General features: G+C 39.8%; 1 protein-coding gene across 1 annotated transcript in view; it reads right to left on the bottom strand.

Moving 5' to 3' along the window:
• The window catches only part of cnksr3 (cnksr family member 3), a 56,650-nt gene that overhangs the window by 21,026 nt on the left and 11,290 nt on the right, over positions 1 to 24,334 (bottom strand). Inside the window, exons 2-7 of the mRNA XM_040125931.1 lie at positions 17,683 to 17,846; positions 10,258 to 10,460; positions 8,192 to 8,279; positions 4,221 to 4,262; positions 1,683 to 1,802; positions 25 to 84 (exon numbers count right to left, since the gene is read on the bottom strand). Coding sequence (XP_039981865.1) covers positions 25 to 84; positions 1,683 to 1,802; positions 4,221 to 4,262; positions 8,192 to 8,279; positions 10,258 to 10,460; positions 17,683 to 17,846 — 677 coding nt within the window. The remainder of the gene's footprint in view (positions 1 to 24; positions 85 to 1,682; positions 1,803 to 4,220; positions 4,263 to 8,191; positions 8,280 to 10,257; positions 10,461 to 17,682; positions 17,847 to 24,334) is intronic.

Raw genomic sequence — 24,334 nt, 5'->3', positions numbered from 1 at the left:
ATAAGGAACCAGTAGCACACTCACGTTCTCTGTTGTTCCTGTGATGACGTGAAGCCCGTCATAGGTGGATTTGATGTAAATCCCCTGGAAGATTAAACACATTTGAAGGACTCATTGTTTGGGAATGTACATATGAATCTTCTATATAAATAGAAGAGATCACTTCCCCAAATGGGAACCCCACTGTACACCTCTTGTGGTTTCTCTGTAATTCCTTGTTGCTGTTGTGGTTGCAGGGTTTTCCTTTTTGGACCTACATCTGTTTCTGTTTTCGACTCAGCACTGATTGTGTTTCATTGGGCAGCACCAAAATACCCGTTAGTGTTTCTTGAGGGAAGTCGGGGTTAAATTGTGGGTTTTCTTTTTACAGTACCTGGTACTTATCTGACAGTGGTGTCCCGCTGATATGGTCTGAATGTAAATGATGTTTGTCCTGTATTTGTATTCTGTCTTTTCTTTTATGCCTTTTCTATGTTATCGGTCATCCAATTGAATGAATGTTCCCTTGTCCTTTTGGCCCTTTAGCTGTCAGAACTCAAGCTCAGCACAAAATGGTAGATGAGACTGGATGTTTTACAAAGTGGAGATTTACAACTTAACCTAACTTTATGCCAAGTAAAGAGAAGAGTGTCACAGTAATGTATTGTGTGTGTTGTGTCAAGGTCGGAATCACTGTGCGAGGCAGAAAACTGACCCAACTATTGAGGCCCCTGGACTGGGTGGGACCAGCTATTCCTGAATCCGTTGCTAAGGTTAAGTGTGAGGGTGTTTCTATGGTGTTAGTAGCTAATAGATAGTTTCACCATCTAATTAATAACTTACTAAACCAGGCTGCACCATTAGAACTGAAGGAATGTTTTGCTTTAATATCAGTATAACTTTACTGAAACAGCATTAAAAGATAAATTTGTTATTTTTCCAGTGTCTCTTAAAACAGTACTGCTGTGCCCATATGTACGTTAAAATAGGTCTGGTCGCTGTAACTATTCCTACTCTCCACACCGGCCCTTCAGCCTTTCACCCAGAACATGACTACTCTGAGAGCTGGGGAACAAAATGCACAGCCCGCGTTCCGTGCACTCCAAAGTTCGGTTCATATGAAGCTTCAGCAGTCCCACTAAGCTAAATGGAGTTGGTATCTTTCAAAGTTAAAGTCTGGGTTTTTTACGAATTTCTCTCTTTTTGTTTCCCCACACAGTAGTTCCCTGTGAATGTGTGGGCGAAGGGATACTGACATGTTAAAGAACTAGTTTGTGTGGAGCAACCAGTTTTATATTTGTGATGCAATATCGTAAATATCAAACACTTACATTAATACAAGGCAAAGTTTGAACTTACAAACTGCTAGTGTCAGCGGTTGGTGATCAGAAAACATGCCTACATCAAACCAGCTACGGGTTAAAGGAAAGAAATGAAAAGACTGTGTCAGGCTGCAGAGTGCAGGAAATCCTGCTCATGTCTACGGTAGAATAATCGTCTGTGAGGCAAACTCCAGCGACAGGTAAGGAGTGGTACGTAAAAATGAATTCACGAGTGACTCGTTATTAGTAATGGATTACTTCTCTGAGTAACTTCCCCATCCCTGCTGCGATCTGTCCCGACTCCGTTTGAATATGTACTGTAGTTACAATTTGTGTTGTTAAATCCATGTTAATGTTGGGACCAGCAGAATCTGAGCTCACCAGTCCCTCCCCAGGCTTGATGTTGGTGATGTGAACCTCCTCCAGACAGGCCATCTCACTCTTTGAGGGGTCAGAGGTCACCTGGACCGTCTTCTCGCAGATGCCATTTAGAGCTCGCGACTGAAACACGCAGAAGAAAAACAAAAACAAACCCATGGTCAATGGCTCTCTCATTCAACCAATAGTTTCAAAATGGTGAAATTACATTTCGAGCTGAAACAATTACTTGATTAGTAGATTAAGTCAATTGACAGAAAATTAATTGGCAACTATTTTAATAATTATTTGTGATTATTGATAAAATCATTTTTCATATTAGAGGACTTGCGACTTTCTTTGTTCTGAGCAGCAAACTGAACATGTTTAGGTTTTGGACTGTTGGTCGGGCAAAACAAGCGATCTGAAGACGTCGAGCTCTGTGGTGTTGTCACTTTATGTTTTATAGACCACAAGAGAAAATAATCAACAGACTGATAATGAAAATAACTGTTAGTTGCAGCCTTATGTAACTAACATATGAAATTACTTGACGACATCTCATTCAGCAGACTCGACAATGCTCATTGTGAGATGATGGGATCAATAACTTCCATTTTAGAGTAAAAATACATCAACAGTGTTTGAGTAAAAACCTTTCATTTGGCTTCTATTTGTACTGAAACTCCACAGACGTATTGGTACACTAGTTTCACAGCCTTAGGGGAACATCAAACACCTTTTCAAAAGTCACAGTTAAATTTCAAAAAGCTAAAAATCACAAAAATATAGTAGATGGTGCTTTGATTGGACTTTATTTGGTAAGTGGATGACTTCTTGTTTGTACTACTGTTACTTATATTTGTGATAAAAATGTTACTTCTATCACAAATAAATAAATGTATCATTTTATGTCATTTTTAGTTATTATTTTCTGGGCTTCTGTCCTGATAATATAGTTCTTTTTATTTATATTATATATATTTGTTTTTTTAAATTTAGAATAACTGACAACATAGACAGCAAATAGCAACATTTAACAAACATAATCGATCCGATTGTGACAACAACAGACATGATAACAAAGCTGACAATCATTTTGTAAATGAAGAAAATACTGATTCAGAATAAGATACTATAAGTTTAAAAAAAATAAAAATCCCATATGATCAAAGAAAAAAAGAAAAAATACCCTGATGAACAGAACGGCATCGCATAAAAGCTCTAAATGTTGCAGTGTTGTACTTTTAGTTGGTTTTGTTACACAACAGACGAGGATCCTCCAGGAGCCTGAGGCCTGAACACAGTCTCATATTGTCATTAAACTGACTAGACACTAAAGTCTGGAGCACTACAGGGGGTCTGAGGTCATGGGAAGCAGGGAGGTGATTGGGAAAACACTTACAGGCAGGAAATTACAAGTAAACCAGGAAAAGAAGCTATTCTAAAAAGTTAATACTCTACTCCTTTTTCTGTTGATTTGCCTTTTCAGATTTGGGTGATTTTTGGTGCTTACCATCAGTTTATAAATTACATGCTTGTTTCAGTCTAATTTTGCATGGCTCTGCATGGTTTTAAAAATCAGTGAGTGGTTTCTGTTTTTTGTTCTCAGGACTTCTTCTATTTTATCTAGATTTGCAGTGTTTCCTCCTTTGGTTGACTTTGTTTGTCCAGGTGACAATAAAGCCCTCCTCAGAGTAACTTCTCCAGGACGCCTAGAGATGTGTCACTGCTCAGCAAAAGACCTGTAATGCTCTTATTCTGGAGTATGAAAGACTGCGAAAACTATATGAAAAGAAGAAAAAAGCAAGCGATTGATGCTAAAAAACAAACAAACTGGGGGCTTTGACAAAGTTTCATTGAAATTGTTGTCTACCAACATCACGTGGACATAAACAGTCACTGGACTGTTACAATATATGAAAAAAAATAAAGACAAAGCACAACACAGGTGATGTATTCGTGGGGTTCCCATTGTCTCATAATCTGTTTATGGAGGAATGCTAAGACGTTTGTGTAATTTATGTCACTCTACACAATAGAACAACATTAACAATGCAGAGTTAACGAGAAAAATTCATTTTTTTAAAAAGTCAGCAGCACAGGGTTGCACGGGGATTTTTAAACCTTGAATTTTAAAGCAAAAATAAAGATGTTTAAGGCTTTTGAAGGATCTACAGGAGAAAGACGAAGTAAACTTAGTTGTGTTTTTAGTTATATAAGGTCATCAACTTACAATGTTGATTGATGCAACTAAACTAAAACCTGAGGTTTCATTACAGGAGAGTAAGAGGTTACAAGGCCACATTGGAAAACAACGTTTGGTTGCGAAGAAAACCAGGAAAACCAACAGGAAGTGTTATCTCAGACAAGAAGTGGATGGTCCTGAGCTGACTAAATAAACCTGCAGCTTCACACACACACACACACACACACACAAAACACCACTGGACACTCAGTACATGACGGCAAAAGGAAATGTGTGTTTTACTGACTGTGTGTATGTTTGTTCACATGCTTCAGATTAACATCTCTGTGTAAAAAAAGAGAAGCAGCACTCACCACTTCCAGAATCTTCTCTTCCATCTCATAAACAGTACAGTCCTGCAATTAAAGAGACAGTAAGACTGACCGATTCACATCACAGTGCAAACATCTGCATTATTATCACAAAAAAATCCATAAAATCTGCCTATGAAATAGGGTGACTCATATTTTAAACCACTAGTTTCAGGTAGAATATAAAATATTCTTGAAAAACAGGTGTGTAGGAACAGTAATGGAGTGATTTGATTTATTTCTAGTTCTAGACTTCTACTTTTAAACTCTTCCTGCAACTGCATTGAAGCACAAGATATTTTACCTTGTTTTGTGCTTTTATTTTGAAGAGGCATATGACAACGGGGACAGTACATAAGACTCTGACCACAGCAAATTATGCATGAAAATGAGGAAAAGAAAGTCACAAACTATTTGACCCCACAGACTCTTTAGTGCTTCATCATTACAAATAAAAGCTGCACCTTGTTCGAAAAAACAGAACTTTACTTTAGGTTCTAGTCCCAACGCTTCCAAAAGACACATAATGTGCCCGGCTGTTGGACATCCAACCATAAATGGAGGAATCTCTGTCTGTCTGAGGTCAACTTTCTCGAAAAATTGCTCATCTGACCGACTTCAAACTTTGCAGGCCTACTGCTGAGGATCCACGGAAGGGAGGGAGGGGATGGGAGGCTCTCCAGAAAGCTTCAAACGTCGCTTTTCTATGCGTTACTGGAAGTGAAGAAAAAGGTGGAACCACACTACGAGCAGTGCAGCACCCGGATAATGTTGTCACATTCCGCATGTCCTTGCTCAATTTGTGATATTTAACCTCCCTCCAGACCTACAGGAAACATACAGCTGTTTTCACAAGCTGACTAGTATTCCTCAGGACCAGTAAACTGTACTGCATGAGTAAAATCAATGAACACGATTTATCCTCCAGAAAAAATGATGCTTAACTCCTCGATTCAGATGTTGTGATGTAGGAGGCAAAAACTGGGGTGCACGATTTAATATTTTACTCAATATAAGGCATTATATAAGCTTTTATAGTTTCACTGAAAACAAGGACATGTAGAATAGTGGCTGGAAAAAACGTATTTTACAATTAAGAGATATTTTAAAGGGAATTTAAAGGAAATAATTGGAATATTAATGTTTATGTCGTCAGAATATTACGACATACTCGCATACGTGTCACGTGTTCTCTTTTTAAGCCTCTCGTATTATTGAGGCAGCTTTCCTTTTCAGAAGTCTGTCTGTATGAAGAACCATGATGGTGGTAAAGAGACGGGGTGGCAGACAAAAAAGAAAAGAGGAATCAGCAGGAAACAAATATTTGAGAAATGACAGCCTACAGGAGAGTGAAACCACAGGGAGTGACCGCAAACACCTCCCAGAGACACAGAGGATTCCTCCTGTGGTTGGTGAAATAACAGCTCCCTGTAAACAGGCTGACAGGATGATTGCATGACAGCGAAGGGGGGCGACGCCTCAACGCAGCACAAAGCTCCACAGTCACATGTAGGGACGTGATACACTGCAAAAAATATTTAACTGCACAGCAACGACTTCAACTGTGAATCCCGAAACCTACTTTCCAAATTTCACCTGTGCTTTTCTCTTATTAATAATACTGAATCGGGTATTTTGTTGCCGTTGGAGCCTTCTGCCTTATTTTCGTCCTTTTTTGATTCATAAAAACTGCTGTGCTTTAAACCAAGTGAAAGAAGCCGCAACAAGAAACACACGGGTGAACGTCTGAAGATGGACCAATGGCTTCTGAAAAAGCATCTCCTACCATTATTAAGCACCTGAATGATCTAATAACCTCAGTTACCTTTGACAGGTTCCTTCATCACCATGAACACACAAACTGTAATTAATTCTGACTCAGTCCCACACACACACACCGTCCTACCGCCCCAACACTCACTACAACACCAAATGTGGATTAATCCGCCGCTGCAAACAGTCCCCAACAAATGCACTGGTTCCTCCTGTTTTCTGATAAAAACTACAGCGACCAGCTGAAACTATATATTTCTGAGGTGTTTCTAGAGATTTATGTCCTCAGTAGGAACCAATGGGTTTAGAGCTGAGAGCCAGTCAGAAATTATTCGGGAGAGAAATTAACACATTGTTGGTTTTTTCACTGGATTTGTGGGCAATAAGAAAAATAGAAATGAATTCCAGCCTTATCCTTTAAATGCACGTTTTGCATTAGTGGAAACATCTTTATCAGTCCTGATCCCTCATGCTGAGCTGGTCCTGTAGGCTTTAGACATTCAGTGTTGAGTCTATCATCTGGATGTTTAATTGGCATCATCGCCCTGAGGAGACTTTTTACCTTCACTATTTTACCTTAAAATAAGAGCTTCGACATCATTTTGATGGTACACTGACTTGTAATAGGGACAATAGTGCCTCTTTCATTCCCACCCTGAGCCCAGACCGAACGCCCGTTCTTGCACTATGTAACTTGGGTTGAGTGGGTGTGATCCCCTGCGAGAACGCTTTACGGCACAACGTGACACACACCACCAGCTATGGGTCTTCAGCTAGCTATAAGAAGAAGCTAGCTCAGTATTCCCAGTACAGACATCATGGCGGAGGCGAAGAGACTCGTTCCTAGCATCTAGATTGTAGCACAGGACTCCTGTGGGTTCAGATGTTTTCGGTCCAGCAGATTAGACGAACGCTGACTTGACGTGAGTGGCCATCTTGACCGCTGGTTTGAACTGAGATGATGATTTTGTGTCTGTTGCCTGAAAGGTTTTGTTTTGTGTACATAAGCTGCTAGCTTCTAGGCGTACGCTGCTTCCAGTTCCCTTAACTGCTCGGAAGAGAATTTAATGTGCCGGCATCCTGTAATTACCTCTTGTGGTTGCAGAGGCCGCTGTTGCCGCTGCACAGCAAAAGTCACATAGTCTTGCCTGAACTTATCCTAGGTACTATGATTGAGGTCAGTTCCTTAATGGCTCCAGTGGAGAAGTTACTTCATTATTTGATTTGAAAGAAAAGTGAATTTTATAGCATCTCATGCACTGTGCATGTACTGTACACGTGTCTGACCACGGCTCAGTGACAACAACTGTCCCATCATAGGTGTTCGAGACAGCTTCTTTCAGCAGATCCACTGTCTCCATGATGTTTTCTTTTCCACAGCAGCATCAGTGTGCGTGTCTGCATGTACATGCACGTCGGCAGGGAGAGGGGTGATGGGATGCAGTGAGCGTTAACACCTGAACTCGAATGGTACAGCAGATCTGCTATGGACTGAATCACCCCCGTGGACATTTTCCTGCTGATATTTTGCTGATTTAAGTGATTCTAGGAGATTTAACTGAAACACTAACACACAAGCAAGAAGGAAAAAAAATGATATCAAATATACTAAGAACCTGAACAAGACTTGACATGCCCCACTGCCATTAAACTGGTTTTATCTCAGCTGAGTATCTTGTGCCTTCATTTAAATTCTAGACAGGATCTCAAAATTGTTAAAGATATGAAACATGTTGGGCAGAATTTTAGGGAAATGCGTATAAAATGATGCAGAAGACATTTTCAAAATGAAAGAATTTTGATTTAAAGAGAAAATCAAAAGATTAAGAAGTTAAAATGTAAAACCATCCTTTCATTGCTTGTTTTGGTAACACTGATATCTGAAAGAGAATCTTCATCAAAGGGACTTTGTAGATGTAAACTGCAGTTATCTGGTGCATCATCATGACTATTATCATCAAAGCTGGGAAAATAAACAGTCCCGGAGGTCATGAGATGAGAAGTTTACGTTCATTTCAAGATTTTGTTTTTCTTTGTGTGTTGTCCCTTTCAACAAAAGTAGTTTCAGACAGAACACATCTGAGCATTGTCTTTGTCAGGGTGTCATATAGAGATGACGTTTCTGAAATTTCCCAGGTATAATAGTGGGTTTCCGTGAGAATGCCCAGTACACTGAAGAGTGCTATTCGAGTCTCACTGACCTTCTGGACGGTGGAGGTGAGCTCCAGACAGAGCTGGATGATTCTGCTTTTGGTGGAGGTGAAGTCGTTGGCGCTCGTCAGAGGAGTCCTGAAAAGAGAGAATATTTCTGATGTTATTATTACGGTGGAGTGACCTGTAGTAAAACCATGAACCCTCACAATCTGAGCACAATCTCCCCAGACACAGATCATGAACATTTATTCCACTAACCTACGTTTTTCTAGCGAACAAAAGATCTGTGGAGACAAAAGGTGATTACGCATTTCAGGTGAATCTTTGAGTTTTTGTTTTTATTAACTTTAGATCCTAACAAATGTCCCAAGCAGAACCTAATTTGATTCGAATTGATTTGTATATGTATAAGCGGATTCAATAATGGATTCAGATTCCATTAAAATGCTACTGGGACCCAACCTTAGGTGTTTTTGTGTGTCTGTCAGATGTCAGGTGTGTTATGGGTGTCAGAGTTTGTGTGTAACAGCTACAGAGAAGCAGGAATGCTCTTCAAGCTGATACAAGCTGAGAAAAATCCTGAAAGTAGAAGAGAGAGACACCAACAGCTGACAGACATCACACGTGTTAACAAGGACCAGCACTAATAACTCTGTGTGTTAGAGTGAGAGCGTGTGGGACGGTGCATTTTCACACACTTTTGTTTTTCTCGTACACACCTAGTGAACCGTAAAACTCTCTCAGGCAAACTGACAAATCTTGTACTTTCTAGAGGACATGAACTTTTAAACTCTTCAGTGTCACTATGCGCTTAGAAAGCTTAAGTGGAAAAGGTTAAGTAAAGAAAAATATCCTTTATCCAGCATTTCTCTCTTGTACACTCCTGACCTAAACTTGCTCTACAGCCTCCTTAAAACTATGGGTCTCTATTTAAAAGACAACACATTTAGACTAACCAACTAACCACTAATCAATTAGAGATACATGCATAAATGCAGATAAATGCGACCCACGTCCCTACAGAACACATCCCCATAGTAGTAATCTGGGGTATCTCAGACTTAATGCTCTTATTTAAAGGAGGCATACAGACAACTTTTCCCTTACAGCTTGATCAAAGGACTGACACAGCAGTTCTTAAATGTTCATTTTTATTATGCTATATATAACTTGGTAAAAAACTAATTTCGACAAAAGGATATTAAAGGAATAGTTTGACATTTTGGCAAATGCACTTTTTTGCTTTCTTGCAGAGAGTTAAGAGAGATAAAGCTACAGTCAGTTACAGTCAGTTACTCCAGCTTAAAACAACCACGTGGTGTTTTTACGCAGGTTGTTGTACAGATGTAACATGTTATATAACATGTTAAATAGTGACTTTCGAACTGATGGGAGGTGGATATTTTTACCTCTGGGCTGTTTCAGGGGGCCTTTATGCTATTCTCTTTCAGTCAGAAGGCGAATAAGTATTTCCCACAATGTTGAACTATACCTTTAGGAAGCTCACAAGCTAATTCAGCTACTATAGACACAGTATGTAGACTCAAGGGAGTTGACAGCCTTCATGACAGGGGTTGGCAATAAGTTTGAACCATGGGCCAGTTTTTCTCAGCACTGTTTATTGTTAATTTTTTTGTTTTTGTTTGTCAGACTGCCGCCTATTTGTTTAGGTATTTGCTATTTAGATGCAAATTAGTGATTATATTTGCTGTTACAAGGTCATGTTCACTGGGATTTATGAGACTGTGTTAATTACATTGCTACCTACAGTAGATTTGGGAAAAATTATGCAAAACTTTGATGCAAACTATGAAAGGGAAAACTTTAGCTGTACTATTTGCCCTGCTACCAGTAGCTAGGAAACTGAATGTCTTGAATGGTTGAAAATTTGATGACAATAGGAGACTAGTGAGAACTGAATGGCTGCCTATGAGGGTTGTATTCTATTAGAAAACAGAAGGAGTCGTGTACTAACCTGCATCACACGTGCGTCTCTCTGTTATCAATCGGCACGTTTAATAAAGTTGGAATTGTGTGCGCTCATTGTACTAGTAGAGCACGAGTTTGTTTGTATGTCTGTATTGTATGTACGGATTGTGCTTGTGTCTACCACCTGTCCAGCCAGCCAAGCAGACTCTTGGCGGCTCCGATCAGCTCGACCACGGCGGTCAGGAATTCGTTGGAGGGTTGATGGGAGTTTTTGGTGTGGTAGGCAGGATTCTTCCGGCGCTGCGACACAGCGCCGCTCAGGTTGTGGTGTGCCGCTCTCATCTTCCCCACCAGGGTCTTCAGATTATCTGACTCCACGCCGTAGTTCTGTTAAAAATTGAAAAAAAAAAAAAAAAAAAATGGTTCAAATACAAAAATAAAAGATCTTACATTTTAAACATAATCAGAACATTATCGTTACTAGAATCTAGAATCTTATATGTTCAAAGCTGCAGTGAGGAAGGTTAGAAGCTGTTAAATCAACATTAATACCTTAGTTTTCCATCTCCTACTAGTGGTATAGTTAGTGATTGCGTATTTCTAAATATACAGTATATCGGTCGACTTTTCACACCCCTTTAGTGCATTTTCTTCACAAAAAGCACCTAGTGACAAACCTAACGACTGTTTGGACAAACCGTAACTACTTTCCGAAGAGAGTCGCCTCATTGCTCCGAGTGTGTGAGGTCAGCCCTTCCCTCCACAGACACACCTCTCTAAGCATCTCATTCTACTCAACGTACAGCAGCTGACACAGACACTGACACAGTTGACTTCCAACTCTCTCTCTGAGTGTTCATTTTACAAGTTACTATAGCTGAAATCACAGCACACCTGTTGTCTTTAACTTGTTAAAACATGTCATCTCAAAGGAAAATTGGAAATGCAGCAAACAATCACCATTATTATTACATTTTTTTCAGTATTTTGGTCCTTTGACTTTTTTGTATTTTGCGCGAAGCACTTTGAGCTACATTAATAATATGAATTGTGTGCTATATAAATAAAAATATGAAACGTCTCAAATTTAACGTTAAAATTATTTATATTATTTATTCATTTTAGAACAGTTACAATCAGCTCAGGTCAACAAAACACAAACCACAACCTTCACATCATATGCAGGGATGATGGATGGGAGTTAAGGCATTCTCATGACCCCGGACCAACAACATCCCACCCCCCCTGAACCAAAACACACACACGTACACACACTCCTACAGTCACTATAGCAATGTTCTGACTGAAAAAATATTCCACACTTTTAATCGATCAATAAACCAACCAATCATCCGATCACTCATTCAACTGACAAATATCTGAACTGTAGAGATACCGGGGATGTAGCAGGACACATAATGTTAAGTCTTATGTACATCCGGACACATTTCTCCAAACCTTTAAGTATGATTTCCAAACTTATCAGTTACTGCAGGTGATCAAATTCCTTTCCACTCTTCTCCACAGATCTGAACAGGATCTATAATTTATTCCCTCTGTCAGCTGTCAGCTGACAGTGTGAACAGGCTGGCTCGCCTGAGGCAGCTCAGATGTGTGAAGCGCCGTGACGCTCGGAGCCAACGAAAACATCTGCAGCCAAAGTGACATTCCACCTGTCAAATCACTGCACTGTAAAAAAACAAATACATCTATCCACCTTAAAAAAACATGACACCTGACAGTGGGTTAAAATTATGTTTCAGGTCAACCTTCAAACCGTGTTAAAAGTAACATGATCTCACCCTGCGAGGAGTAGCCGTGTCAGTCAGAGAAGAGCTGTAGATGAAGTTAGGCCTCCGTTAGAGCAAAATAGGCAGAATCAGACTGTGAATCTGACAAATTAAATACGCAGATCTTGCTTCGGTTCACCAAAGATCCTAATAAGTAATGTAAATAAAAGGCTTTTGTATTTAAAAACAGAAGAAATGCATGAACTGAAACTCTCCTCTAGAGCTGCTGCAAGTAATGATTATTTTCATTACTGATCAACCTCTGGACTGTTTTTTCAATAACTTTGATCAACTGTTTTGTCTGTAAAGTCTTGAAACAAAAAATGCCCATCGCAAGTTCCCAGAGCCCAAGGTGATGTCTTCAAATTGCTTATGTCATGTCCAACCAACAGTGCAAGACCCAAAAAGATATTAGATTTACAGCAGATCTTCACGTTTGAAAAGCTGGAACCACAGATTGACTGGGTCAGAACCTAGTATGCGGCTGGACCAGCCCTTATCGGTTTGCTTCTCTCCTGCTCTGTGTGCTCACATACGCAGTATTTTGATAGAGCTGAATTCTCAATAATGCTCATTTAAACTGTTTTCTGTTTCTGTTGTCAGACAAGGGAACAAGTATGAAATAGTGGTAAACCATCAGTACATCTAGAGACAACGGCGCTAAGTTGGAAACGCTGCCTGTAAACCCCCTTCCCGATGATGTAATAGAAACTGTTTGCGCCAATTCATTTCGAAAGAGCAGCAACCAGTGGTGTAACGTCAGCACTCAGCCGCACAGCATTTGGCTGACTACCAGACATTCGTGTTTATAGGGCTGGCGCCGCTGTTGCAGTCCAGCCAAAAAATTACCGAATCTACAGTTGCCAATGACTTGATAATTAATTGTTTCAGCGCCACTTTGTTCACACCAGAACTGTCTTTAATCAAGAATAAACCTGCATACCATGGTATGGAAAACACAAACAACTGCCGTTTGTCACATTTTAACACTCATTAAAGCCGGAAAAATGAGTATTTAATTACTTATTACTTCTCACAGATAGAATAAAACATTACTTGTCATTTTGTCAACAGTTAGGCTCATATGTGCCAGTGCATGTCTGACTGCCAGTGGATGACATAAACCCAGGTTACTAGTTTTGAAACACTTCTGTGTACAAGAACAATTGTACTGGCACATCATCAGTGAAAAGATTACGATGATGAATGGCCAGTTATTTTGCAAAATCTGCAAATCTGCTCTCAATTTATGATAATTATTCATTTGGTAGACGCTTTTGCACCGTTAATCTGCAAGAACTGTGGCTCTAAAACATTACTGGGACAGCTCTGGGCCCAGGCTAAAATAGCCTGGCTCATATGGTACCGTTAACAAGCTTTCACAAAGCGCTGGCAGAGAGATGTGGTCATACATGAACAGGAGATTAGTTGATCTTCTGTACCTGTTCATATAGAGCAAAGGCCCTCAGGGTGACTATTTTTAGAGCTTCACGAGAAATTCAGGGCTGATGAACAGACATTAACGTTCCTTTAACTCTGATTATAAATCTGTAGTGTTTAAATAGTAAAACTCGGAAAAGAGAAAGTGTCTCTCGCTCTGCTGAATGAGCCTTAGATGGAAAAATGATCATCTGACAGCCAACGGAAACTGCTAGAACAAAACTGCAATGGCTCTTCCTCTACATGCTGTACACTGTTTGAATGTGTGTGTGTGTGTCCGGGGAAGGGCGGGGGGGTCCTTCTGACAGGTGAGAGGGGTCACATCTGTTTCCTGCCCCACACCAGAGAGCAGTAAACTCAGCTCTGCGCTGCAAAAAATACCCACAACACGTCACTTGACCTTCAATTCATATTTACAGGAAAACTCTCCCTAAAACACTCGAGCTGCTGCTGATGTGTGTTCTATTCACGACACTGTTTAATTGTTTTGGTGCATCTTTCTTTAGGAGGGCGTTATATTTTTATAAAAGTTAGTATCTGAAAATGTTTCAGGGCCATAAAACATCACCAGCAAATGTCCTTTTAGTGCGATCGCCCTCCCATGTGCAACTTCTTGTTGTCTCCTTAACCAGGTTCCATACTTGTGGCGCATTCCATTCGCTGAGGAAGGCCGTGGGGATGTGGTTGAAAGCCAAGGTCAGGAAAAAGCTAACAAGTGAACCTTGAGTTTAGAATCAGTCAGGAGTCTCACCTTCATGACCCTCATGGACAAGGGTCATGGACACTGCCCTGCTTTTGTGAACTGGTATTTCTATGAAAATTGATTTAATGATACTGACGCTTAAATGCGAAAAGAGAAAGAAAAAAGAAAGGAGAGAGAGAATGCATAGAAGGAGAAAGGTAGAACTGAAACTTAAACCCCCTGAAAACTTGGTTTCAAGCTTCAAGGTTACATATGCAACAATCAGTCAAAAACACAAACACAGGAAGGATGTGTTCGGTGCCCTTAAAGAAGTCGTCCATTATGATATTCCAAAAGAATCAAATGTAGTCCTTCTTGGTGTAACTGCAGAAGGCTTTGACAGAAGGTTCAAAATCAAATTGCTACAAAAGGGGTTTCCATTAAGTGCGTTATAATTACGTGGTGGAAACCTGATCCTGTATCATACAACGTCTAGATTCAAAAAAGTATGGGGACTGTACGCGATGGAGCAAACCACATATGTATTCAGGCTCCAAAAGCCTGGATTCATGTAATGGCCCTATTAATGCAATAGGATTATTTATTCTATGTCATACTCACATGCCATCAATTCATCCACTCTCCCTTTCTCCTCCCTCTCTCTCCACCAACACCCACTTTTTAAAAAAAAGGAATATTATTTAATTATTTATTTATTTCCTCCCTTTGTTTTGAGGTATCTGTGTTAGTCATTACCTCCGCCATGGAGGTTATGTTTTCACCCGTGTCTTTACGTAAAAAGTATTGAACAGATTTGCACCAAACTTGGTGGAGGGATGGGGCATGGCCCAAGGAAGCACCCTTTATATTTTAGGGGAGATCTGGATCATTAACTATAAATTTGAATTTTTTTTTTTCCTCTGAAGTCTGGTGTATCTCATCTCTCCGCCTAAACACACAGTAAGAACCAGAAAACATGCAGTTGGAAGTTGATCTGCTTCACTTCAAGATAACACCACCATATTATTTCCAACAAGCTGAGTCATATCAGACACAAACTTATCTCAACCCATTAGCACATTTTTTCACGTACAGATGAAATGACTGTAAAAAATGTCCAAATCCACAGTCTCTCATAATGTCCAGATTCCTTCAGGCTTTTACCAAATAAAAGCAAACTAATATCTAGAAACAAAGATCGTCATCAAGTTAGCTTCCAGACGTCACACAATCTGACTTTAACCACCCTGCAAGTAGTGAAGTTGAAACTGGTGGATATGAGAACAATTGATCCACCAAGCTTCAATAACACAGCTTTAAACAGTAGTAGTAGTTGTCAGGTCTGTGGTCAGTCGTCCTTTTATCTTCACTGTTTGTCAGCGGTGACAGCAGAGTGTCAGGCTCCATTTAAAAGGCTGCTGGATCCTATTGAGCTGAGTTACACCAGTAAACCTCAGCGCTGACTGTAAATCCTCCTTTTCACTGGGACACAGACAGTCATGGCTCATAAACAGCTGACTGAGGGGCTCCGTCTGGAGCTCAACACTTCTACTGTTTCAAACAAGAAGTCTGTTGGTTGAAAGAAGTGTTTCGCTCTTCTCATAGTAGGATGAGGTCAAACGCTGTATTGTAAAATAAACATTTTAAAAAATATTTTAACAAATATGGAAGAGTGACATTCTACTTCTGTCGAGATAAAACTCAGAACTGAGCACACTTTGCTATTTTTAGAGGCAAGTTGTGATGGACTTGCATTTAATATTGAGATTTTTGGCTTCAGTCTTGCACGGTTTACCACATTGAAATAAATAGAACTTCATTAAAAGCATGCATAAGTTGGGGGAAATCTTCAAATGATTCTTAACATAAATATTTTCAGTTTGAAGGAATTTAGTTTGCTTCATGCAGCCCCAATTTGATTATGGCATGGATAAACATCAGAAACAAAATTTCTCTCTCTCTCCTTTTCCTTTTTCTTTTCTTTTCTTCAATGCTGTATTTTTTTTCAGTGTACAGTTGAAGTATTAAACCCAGCACTGCGGGCCTGTTGCCAGATCTGATTAAGATTTAACAGAGTGCATTTTATTTACATCAGCACATTCTCTAGCGTGAGAGCCAGGCCCAGTATGAACCCCTGCTCTCAGACCATGTGATGAAAATGAAGTAAATTCATGAGCCGGATGCTCAGATTCAACACATTTTAAAAAAGGTAGAAAAGATGCAGGAGAACTTCATTGGTCGGTCAAGGAGCTGCCAGAAAAATACTGGCATTCTTTGATATTTTTTGAATCAAGTACTTTCAGTTAAGACGCCTCTTACAAAGAGTTCTTATAATCAAATTCTGGTATTTCCATGACCGCTGGGATCTGTTGGTTGTGATTCGTGTGTACGTACTTTGCTCGGCTACACCTCAAACCTGACCTCCAAATGTGTCTCCAAAACATCAACCGGTTCTGTCCTCAGAAAAAAGGAGAATGTCCCTCGAGTTTCTTTTGACATAAAGTGACCACCGGATTCTGACATCTAATGATTCAGTTAAGTCTCGCTGCAACTTGAGGTCACCAGTGTGCGAGGCTGCTTAATGTGGCTTTAAATTTCTTTATATTTATTTGGGGTGTAATAGAGCACAGATGTTTGTGTTTGGTACAGGACTTAGAATAGCTTCTGTCTACAACTCAGCGTGTGGTGAACAGCGAGTTCCACCCTGAAAGCTCTGGCAGTTTGTTGCTTGGGCAAAAACATACTCACGCAACTGTGCTTCTCTAAAAACCGCTTCGTCAAACCTGTTAACGCATTAGTGACGACATTACAGAGAATGTCTGTTAACAGAGCGAGTGGAACACAGACTGAAGTTCTCCTCAGCGTGGAACAGCCTCTGACTGGAGATTCAAACCAAGACAAAGCAACTGCCGAAAAGCACAGGAGTGTTAATCGCTGTGGATCTGTGACCACCGCTGCAGAGAACACAGGATTTAAGCATAATAACCCGTGGCACAGATCGATGAACTGTGTGTCAGAAATCACAAGCCCCCTCAGAGTCAAAACTCTAAGTGCACATGATGCAGCATGACTTCTTCTTCTCTTCTTTCTTTCTTTTGAGGAATATCATATAATCTATCCATATTCATATCCACCCATTCTGGATCAATTTCCATAAATACACATTCAAATAGTAGAAAAGGGACATTTTTTCCTGCAATTTGTTGTCTTGCCTCATCATCCTCATGCCTGGACGTTTTCTTCACTACCAAAGTAATCCAGCGATAGTTGTCCGTTTCCACGGTTACAGTTCTAAGGCGAACTGCTAATAGCTAGTTCAGCATGACTTCTCATGGTGCAACATGGCCAAGATGCAAAACAAATATAGACTTAAAAGCTGGGCTACAGGTGTAGCCGATATACTCTTAAAACATGTAGTGACTCTGCTAAAAGCCTGTAAATAAAGAGGGAAAAGCTTCGGCTTCAAAGAATTAAAGTGCTTGAGTTACATCATAGATCGTCCCATGTATATCAAAGGCTGAAGCCATTTGGTTATTGACTAGATGTTTCAATGAAATATACCAAACCACAAAAGTCGGAAACCTGTGAAATTCTGTGCGGTGCTACACCACTAATATCCACCTGACGAAAGACAATGACGATGATGAAAGACCCCATTAAAGTTGGCAACAATGTGATGCTGTGACAGGTCACTGACCAGAGCGCAGAGCAGATCCACGGCTTCCAGCACCAGCTCCTGATGTCCGACCCGCGACACGCCCAGAGACAGCAGCTCCTGGTGGGACATCCTGAGCAGCTTCTCCCCGTCCACCTGCTGCCGCTGGAAAGACGGGATGTACTGCTGCAGGCTGTCGTCCAGACCTGAGGGACAGATGAGAGACACCGCACTGAGAGGGCAAACCAAGTACACAATAAAGAGAGAGGAAGATCCCTTAGTGTCACAAAGACACTTCTGTGCTTGCTTTAGGTTGTTTTTGGTTTTGTTGGCAACATGTATGAATTAAATAGGAAATAGAAACATACTTATCATACATAGTTAATCAAAAGAATTTGACCAGCCCTGACTGCAGTAGGGCACAGGAAGGAAAAGGTTGACAAGTACTGTACATGTTAGAGTAAGCGATACTAAGAGAGTTTCAGTTCAGCAGCTGAATTTCAGTGAAAGTCGGCTCTGTTATGATCCGCTCAAGTCTGACAGCAAACAGAGTTGCTGAGTCAGCACTGACTTATTGACTCTTCCTGCTGATCCATCAGTGTGACGGCCCACAGCTCACATCATCCTGTAACCTCACCTCAGGATCAGCAGGATCACTCTGGGTTTAGACGGACACAAAGTCCTCCTGTCCTGCACACAGAAGGTCCAGGTTTGACTCCTAAGCTCTTACATTCATCACCAGCAGCTGTACTGTGCCTCATTGTTAATTAAAGTATAGTTTTTGCAAAAAGCTGCAACTTTAACTACCATTAATAGATTTTTGAATTTATAGGTTTCCAAACCAAACCAAAATATCTTAGAGAAAATTGCCATTTAAGTTAATTTAAGTTAAACACTTAATGGCTCGGATATTTTTGGTTAAAACTAGCTATTATTTACTAATGTGATTAAGGAGTAATTGTTTTAGTAATTTTTTAATTAAAAATCCCACATATGTGCTAGTTCCAGCCGCTCAGATGTGAGGATCTGATGCAATTCTTTCTTGTACACGACAGTAAAGTGAATATTTTGGGTTTCGGACAGAACAAGACATTTAAAGACGTTACACTGGTAACGTTGCGTGTGTTCTGACATTGTATGGCCGTAACAAGTAATCGATTAATCGAGAAAATAATTAATTGCAGACTAATTATTTATGAAAATAATCATTAGTCACAGCCTTATTTTACACATTTGTGTAATCTAATGAATCCATTCTGCAGGACTAGCAGATAAGACCTGGACGATCCTGGACCTGCAGGATCCCCCTGACCTTACGCGACTTTGAGCGTAACACCGCCAGCTCCAGCGGCGCCAGTCTGTGTCTGACCCTGAACTGTGACCTCTGACCTCTCTGTGAAAGACAGCAGCTGGAGACGAGATAAAAGAGTTCCCACCGCTCGATCAATGGATGAGCTGAGCTTGAGCTTGAGTATTCTACTGATACACAACAGCACAAGCAGAGAAAATGTTCTGCCCAGGATGTAGTGGATGTGTTTGGTTTTTAAAGGGGCACAAAAATCGTAACTACAACTGCAGCTAATGATTACTTTCAATATCAGTTAATCTGCTGATTTTTTTTGCTATTAATCGAATAATCCTATAGTCTATAAAATGTCAGAAAATTGTGAAAAATACTCGTTAAAACGTACTGAACTGTAAGGTAGGTCTTCAGATGTCAGCAGTCCAAAACCCAAAGATAGTCAGGTTACAGTGACATGATACATCTAAAAATAAATCATTTCAAAAACCTAAAAATGAACTGCACATTTTAGCCATTTTAAACACATTTAAATTGAACTGACCAGAAACTTAGCTAGCTAGTATTTCTGGTGATTACAATGCAGCAGAGAGGTTCAAAATTTTCATCTTCTGGTATCACCTTTAAAAGTCAATAATTGATTGAATAACTGGTCAAAACTAAAATAATCTTCATTAATTCTGATAACTGATTAACAGTTTAAGTCGTTCTTAAGCAAAAATGCCCAAATTTCACTCGTTTCACCGTCTCAAATGTGAAGACTTTCTGTTTTTTTAGTCTTCTATTATAGTAAATTAAATATATTTCGGTTTTGGACTTCTGATTAAACAAAAGAAGAAATCTGAAGAAGAATCACCTCAGGCTCTGGGAACTTGTGATGGATATTTTTTATTATTATCTGACGTTTAACAGACAAAACTAGTCGAGAAAATTATTGGCAGATTATTCAGCAATGAAAGTAATCGTCAGTTGCAGTCCTGGTCTTGTTAGCTGCGTCCACCTCATAATGCAGCCAATTTAAAAATCAAACTGTCTCCAATGTCAGCTGAAAGGTAATAATGAGCATTCAAAATGTAGCGTACAGGTTTAGAGAAACTGCACTGACAGGAGATTTAGACACTATACTGACATTTCAGCTGGTACAACACAGAATTAATCACCAAATACTGATTCACTAACAAGGATGTATTTGTACACACTGTGTAAAGCAACGCTCCAACACTGCAGATGGCTACAACTGAAGACAAACTAAAAATACACGTTGGTTTGAGAAAGCTTTTGCACACGAGCATCCACCAAATGGCAGATGCTGTGACGCACTCAGCAACAAGTCGGCTCAGCAACTGGCCAACAAAATGCCTTAGCTGGTGTGAACAGTGGAGAAGAAAACAACTGGCCCTGCATGTGGTCATTAAAGTGTCCCGCAGAAACTCTGACTCCTGTTTGTCTTCAGTGGGACACGCTGGACGACAGATGGCCGACCCTCACTCTGACAGCAGGGAGGAACATTCCTCCTTAACTAACTGCTGATGTGACACCTCTGAGTTCCACAGGCTTACTCCTCTGACAGTGGGAGACACCAAGAATAATACACTGAGACACGGGGTAGCGAAGCACTTTTGGCCCCTGTAGCTGATTCTGGGACATTTTTGTCTTTGATATTTTAATCAAACGATGAAATAAGAAATCGGCAATGTGTATCAGCTGTTATTGGAGTTGGACAGATCTGTCGATTAGTGACTGATTTTTTCAAAAATACTAAAAATTCTCTGGTTATTTCTTATATGATGCGAAGTTGAATGTCTTTGGGTTTCGGACAGTTGGTCACACAACACATGACACTTCGTCTGATTAGCAAAATGCCAAAACTGTTCCATTCGTAATAATAACAACTACGAAAAGTGGCAAATCGACACACACGAGGAACCGTTTCTTCAACTGGATTAAGTTGACCGTGACATTTGTCCATTAAATTTTAATTTCATCAAGTACATCATGCAAAATGGCAAGATGGCATGAAAACTGGCAAATAAAAGTTGAACTTGTTTAAATGATTTTATTTTAATATTGGCCGCCCTTAACTTCTACACTAAAGATCTGCTTCTTTGCTGGTTTGTTTTGGTTTCTGCTTTAGTTGAGCTGCTGCAACAAACTTGTGAATTCAGAAAACATGTTCTGCTCCTGCGTGGAAAGATGCCCAGTTGGCGAGAGTTTGTGGTCAACAGGAATGTGTTGGCGACAGCCAGGATCACATTACTGACACCCGAGGAGGCCGATAATCTCTCAGCTGCACAGCAGGGTCGGCTAAATGTCACGCGACGGCCAAATCACCTGCTAATGAAAGCATGACAACGCCGGGCCAAGCCTCCCTGCAGAGCACACCGCAGAACCCCACCACCTTAACAAGCAAATCTGAACTCCTGTTTAGCCTTTACGTGTGATTTTTCCCTTTAACACAAGCAGGTGGGATTAAGTTGATGGTATCTGGTCCAAATTCACAGACTTCTCCACTGGCACTGTTCAAGACTCAACTCTTAAAAATATGGCTTTGAAACTTTAAACAAAAAAACAAAAAAGAAGGTTAAAGGCATTATTTACACTGCAAAATAAGATACTTGATGAGAATATAAAATAAAGACACTTAATGAGTCCAGGACAGTGCCAACATCCAGCGCTGGGTCCAATGTTCTTGTGAGAAGTAAAATAAAATGTTATTAATTTATGTGACAGTTAAGACATTTTGTTTCATTCTGCATTTCGAACGTTGCAGCAGGGTTTGGCGCCCGGCCCAAACTCTTGGAGAGCGGCTTCAAACGGCTGGCAGACGGCGAGGATCGAGCAGGATCACCGCACTGAAATAAAGCTGAGCGCTTGTGCTTTTGGCTTTGGAGACGCTTCTCAAGCAGCACGAATAATGAAACACAGCAAACTGTGGCGGTTTGCATGAAAACTGCAAAAAATATGCAATCAATGTTGTATGGTTTGAAGAGAGAAGTCTTTTACTTGTATTTATAATGTACTGCTCAAACCTTATTATTTTACTTTTCATATATTTCTATCATTCTAATGTTTTAATCACGTTTCTGAGGTGTTGTGACATTAAAAACTCCAGTAATGTGTATTTAAATTTTGTTGTGCCCTTGCCAGTAACAGTCTTGAATTTTTTCTCGAGATCAGATTAAAATTCACCTATTTTTACCAGTTTGAAAAATCTTCTTCAAAATCTAATCGATTACTTGTTTCCTTGAAATTTTAAAGGATTCAAACAGGATTCTGCCCTCCAAATGATCCTACCAGTAGCATTTTTTAGATCTATCTAAAGAATATACACTTGTGATGGACATTTTTACAGTGTATACTGAGTCAGGTTCAGATGATGAAATATTTACAGCCCGAGTCTGTTGCTGCTAGGGTTTACTTTCCAAACAGGTCAGAGGAAAATGAGGAAAGATCACGATACTGGCAGCAGATCAGCTGCTGCTTCTTCTTTTTGTTTATTTTTAAGAAAAGGACCAAACCATAAAACTAGTTTTATTTAAACAGTTTCAGGGTCCCTAAAAACCTTCAGATTTTTACCAGATCTTCATTTTTACATCTAATTTGATGATCTGGATACTGTCTCCACATGTGCCACATTTAGTAGATAAGACTGTCGTTTTTGTCAACAAATCCCATGAAAAGCCCAAAATCAACAATGTGTTAATCCTTCTCTCAAAATGTTCTGTCTTTCTGACCCATTGGTTCCTACTGAAGAGATAAATCTTTAAAAACACTTCACGCATAGTTTAATTTGTAAAAAGAGCCCAGTAATTTCCTAAATTTGCCTCTAGTTTTTAGCAAACATTACTCAAACTGTTTTAAGCGGCGGATTAATCCACATTGGGCGCTCTAGTGGGTACTTCCAGCAACACAGCAGTGTGTGTGGGATTAGGTCGGAATAACTGTTACCCAGTGCAACAGTGTGGGTCACTAATGGAGCTGTATGGCACAAAGTAACAAGATAAATCAGGCTTTCGATACACACACACCAAACTTGTTAAATGAATAATTTGTAGTTTTGTCTTTTCATGGCATTTGTTGATAGTAAGAAAAATCTGATGTGTCACCAGATTTATCTTGTAAATTTATAAATCTCTACAGTATGTGTAAGACAACTCTTTAAACAGCTTCCAGAACAATTAAGACAATAACCAAGTGTGTTTCCAAGCCCTCCAGACCTCTGAATCATCATAAAATTATATCTTCTGTTCATCTATTAACAAGACTTATAATCAGCAGCAGAATCATTCCCCACCTTCTGTGTTTTACCACAAATCTTAATCTAATCAGCTCTGAGGTCAGTTCACAAGAAAACATGTGGCCTACATCTCTGTGTGTTTTAATCTGGATCTCAGCCCTTCGCTCTCTGTAAAGCTCTCTGAAACCAACCTGTTTGTTGACAGAATAAATTTGAGTCAACATAAAAGCACGTTGGAGACTGACCAAAGTGCACAGACACTCCTAACCTTGACAACTTTCTCACTGATGTTTTTTACAAGTCATTACATGGTGATTCTTCAGACTTTGCTTGTGCTTTTCACTCCTGTATAAAGCTGTTTACAGATTACTGCTATTTATGCTATAAAAAAACCAAACAAAAAAAACCAAGTGAAACTGTCTCATGATTTTAGAAACCTTGCTATATCGTATGGCTTTAAATGACTTTAAAGGAACCTGTGGGGATGGAGATCTTTGCAGTTCTTTTCCAGAGGCCCAGTTTCCAGAGTTTACTTTAGTCACAGATGTAACAGAAGTTCATTTCTCGTGGTCTCATCTCAGACCAGTCTTATATTTGCAGACGACTCTGGCCCTCTGCCCTCCTGTCAGTCAGGCTCTGGTAGGAAACTCTCTCTGCACTGAAAGGCAGCTGCAGCAGTGCAGGGTGGAAAAGTTTAATTTCTTTTTTTTTAAGTTCATAAACTCAAAAGCAACAGAGCTTTAACATTTAAAGAAAGACTCATTTTAATGTCTGTTTACTGCAGGGGTTTGATATACTTCTTTTCACTTCACAAATCAACTAAACAAGGAATTTGTCCAGATAGTAGACATCTGTGGGATGACAAAAGTACCTTCGAAGATGCAACCTACTGCTGGATAACAGGTAGAAAAATAGCAGATTAATGCCCATGGTCTTGCAATAAAACGTTCAACAATGACATGTAAGAGTAATGATCAAGTGTCCACATACTTCTGGCCATGCAGTGTATGTTAGAGTTCCTGTTTTAATGTAGCATACACATATCAGAAAACCTCACTAGAAGAAGAAAGTCTTTACCCTTGAACTCATTTTTGCAGGTTATTGTTAGGCAACAGATGAAAGTCTCTGACGGATCAGTTCTAGTAAAAATCTAAAAG

The sequence above is a fragment of the Xiphias gladius genome, chromosome 4 (assembly GCF_016859285.1).
Source record: "Xiphias gladius isolate SHS-SW01 ecotype Sanya breed wild chromosome 4, ASM1685928v1, whole genome shotgun sequence".
Lineage (NCBI taxonomy): Eukaryota > Metazoa > Chordata > Actinopteri > Istiophoriformes > Xiphiidae > Xiphias > Xiphias gladius.
The sequence above is the reverse complement of the archived record's forward strand: the minus strand, read 5'-3'. Positions and strand labels throughout refer to the sequence as shown.